This window comes from Oratosquilla oratoria, unplaced genomic scaffold, assembly GCF_046742065.1.
Source record: "Oratosquilla oratoria isolate Oo_2021 unplaced genomic scaffold, ASM4674206v1 SCAFFOLD138, whole genome shotgun sequence".
Taxonomy (NCBI): Eukaryota; Metazoa; Arthropoda; class Malacostraca; order Stomatopoda; family Squillidae; genus Oratosquilla; species Oratosquilla oratoria.
Window position 1 is genome coordinate 316,535 of NW_027467494.1, and position 2,727 is coordinate 319,261.

Here is a 2,727-nt window from a genome sequence, read left to right on the forward strand (position 1 = left end):
GATTCGTGGAGTGAAGTGCCAACATCATGCTGCAATGGAGTCTGGAAAAAATTGTGTCCTCAATTCGTCCACGACTTCAAAGGATTCAGCATAGACGACAATGTAGCCAAAGCCAACGTTAAAAGTCTGCGTCTAGCACAGCAAGTTGGCTTCGAGGATTTGGAAGAGGAGGACATCGACAACTTGCTTCAGTCTCACACACAAGAGCTCTCCAATGAAGATTTGTTTGACATCGAGAAAGAGAGAGTGAAAATGATGGAGGAGAAAGAGGAAGCAGCAGCAGCAGCAGCATCACCAGGACCACAGCGAGCCCTCACAGCTGCCAACTTGTCTGAGTGTATGGACTCGTTGATGCATGCAATGAGGGTCATAGAGGAGAATGATCCTAATGTCGAGAGGAGCAGCACCATCATACGACGTGTGATGGAGAACATGGCTTGCTATAATGCTATGTTAAAAGAAAAACAACAAAAGACAAAACAACAGCCGATCACAAACTTCTTCCGACAACGCACACCAAGTCAGCTAACCAGCGAATCGGAGACAGGCACCGAATCGGAGATGGACGCTCCCGATGACCCTGCCGCCCCTGCCTCACCACAAACATCACACACACACACCGAGTCCGATATAGCGCGCAGTGACACGTCAGGGGGTGAAGCCTAGTTAGGAATCTACAATAGTACACAGCGAGCAGTGAGTGTTGTGTTGTTGTCAGTATGGAAACGTGTGAGAGCAACATCTCAGCTTGCGGGATGGTTTCCTGACCCATGATTTTTTTCATTGTCCAAGGGTAATTTTATTTTCATAAAAGTAAAATAAAAATGAATGTAGAAAAAAACTTGAAAGAAATTTATTCATCCTTGAATCGCAATAAGCTGCCCCTACAACAACAACAACAACAGCGTGCAGATCAGCAGAGGGACGCTACTTATCAAGGCGTAAAGGCCAATTAACCCGTAATCCCATATGTGGTGGTAAATCAACAACAACAAGGCAGGTCAGAGGTTATATGCTTAGCTCGTGGCTCAGCTGCAGGAAGGATTATGGTATTGGAAACACTTGTAACAGCAAAGTAGTGAGTTTAATTCCTCACATTACGCGAAATTCACATTACGCGCTGCCTTTTGGAACGCATCTAGCGCGTAAAGTGAGGACTACCTGTATATATATATATTATACATATATATATTACATTTGTATATATACATATACATGTATATATATATATATATGTTTCTACATTCATGTATATACATATATATGTATATATATATATATGTATATATATATATGTATATATATATATTACATTTGTATACATATATTACATTTGTATATATATATATATATATATATATATATATATATTGTGCGTGTGCGTGTACACAATTCTATTTCTCGAATCGTGGATTATCAGCATCACTCTTAATGATCGAAACGTCCACTCCATGGACTCCATGGAATTGTTCTTCAAGAACTCAAGAAAGGAAGAACCATGACTAAAAGGTTTATCTTCAAGGAACTCCTCGGCGAAGGATCTTTCGGGAGTGTCTTCTCCGCCGAGCGGATCGAAGACGAAGCCAAGGTAGCCATCAAGAAAATACCTTTGGCTGAAGTGTACGACTGGGCAGACCCAAAGAAGAGGACTATGCCCCTCGAAGTCGCACTTATGAAGAGAGTTCAGCATATCCCCGAGGTTGTAAAGCTCCTCGAGTTCTTCATTGAACGCAGGCACGTTTTCATCGTTATGGAGCTGATCCCGGGCGCAGTGGATCTTCTTGACTACACCTCGAAGTATGGGGAGCTGAACATGAAAGACGCCAAAGACGTCTTCTCACAGGTTCTAACAGCAGTGATGGCCTGCCATAAAGCCGGAGTGTGTCATCAAGACATTAATATGGCTAACATTCTCGTCATCAGGAATGAAGGAACCGGAAAAATGACCGCAAAGCTTGCGGATTTCGGTATGGGCACCTTCATCAAAGACTCTAAGACTCCTGCCGATCGCCATGAAAAATCGGCTGTATGGAGTCTTGGATTACTATTGTTCCGTCTCGCGTGCAAGAAATACCCAAATGATGGAGGCAAATGGGAAGTCAAGTTCCCGAAGGGCGTCCCTAAGAGCTGCCAGACGCTCGTTAGAAAATGCCTCGAGAGCAAATCAGAGAAACGTCTTCACCTGAGAGGCGTCCAATCTCACCCCTGGCTCAAAGTCAAGAGAGCCAAACGGGTCAAAAGACTTTGAGAACTCACTACTGCTGCCTTCTACGGTGATTGGAGCTAATTTGAAGCCATGTTTTGTGGAGAAAATCTTGAAGAAGACGTGTTGGAAAGTCTTGTGGAAGTTTATGATCGATACAATGCCCAGGCTCTCCTTCTTGAGACTTATTATAGCTTCTCGGAAGCTTTGGAGGACATCACTGAGCCATACTGAACAAGAACCTCACAAAGAAATGAGTTACACAACAAATATTCTATACCGAGACAAAATTTTAAATTTGATTACGAAACTAAAATGATATCTTTAAGAGATTCCAGTTGCAAGTCGACTGAAGATTACAAGAAAAAAACTGAATACTTTAAAAGAAGAATATTTTGGTTTGTCCACGGTTCGTGAATGAAAATTACCAGTCACCTTCTCAAGATATATATAGTTTTCGTTGAAATAAATACTTTGTTTCGATAAGAAAAATAATAAAGGATTTCCTGATACAGGAACAATTT

The 2,727-nt window shown here is 41.8% G+C and overlaps 1 protein-coding gene across 1 annotated transcript; it reads left to right on the top strand.

The window, feature by feature from the left end:
• The first annotated feature begins 1,498 nt into the window (after window positions 1–1,498).
• On the top strand, window positions 1,499–2,248 carry LOC143022682 (serine/threonine-protein kinase pim-1-like). Its single transcript, XM_076181014.1, has one exon. It carries the CDS (start codon window positions 1,499–1,501, stop codon window positions 2,246–2,248), a length of 750 nt encoding a protein of 249 aa, XP_076037129.1.
• The last annotated feature ends 479 nt before the right edge of the window (window positions 2,249–2,727 follow it).

What these genes read in the sequence shown, in the direction of transcription:
- LOC143022682 (XM_076181014.1), top strand. Translation starts at nt 1,499, where the DNA reads ATGACTAAAAGGTTTATCTTCAAGGAACTCCTCGGCGAAGGATCTTTC.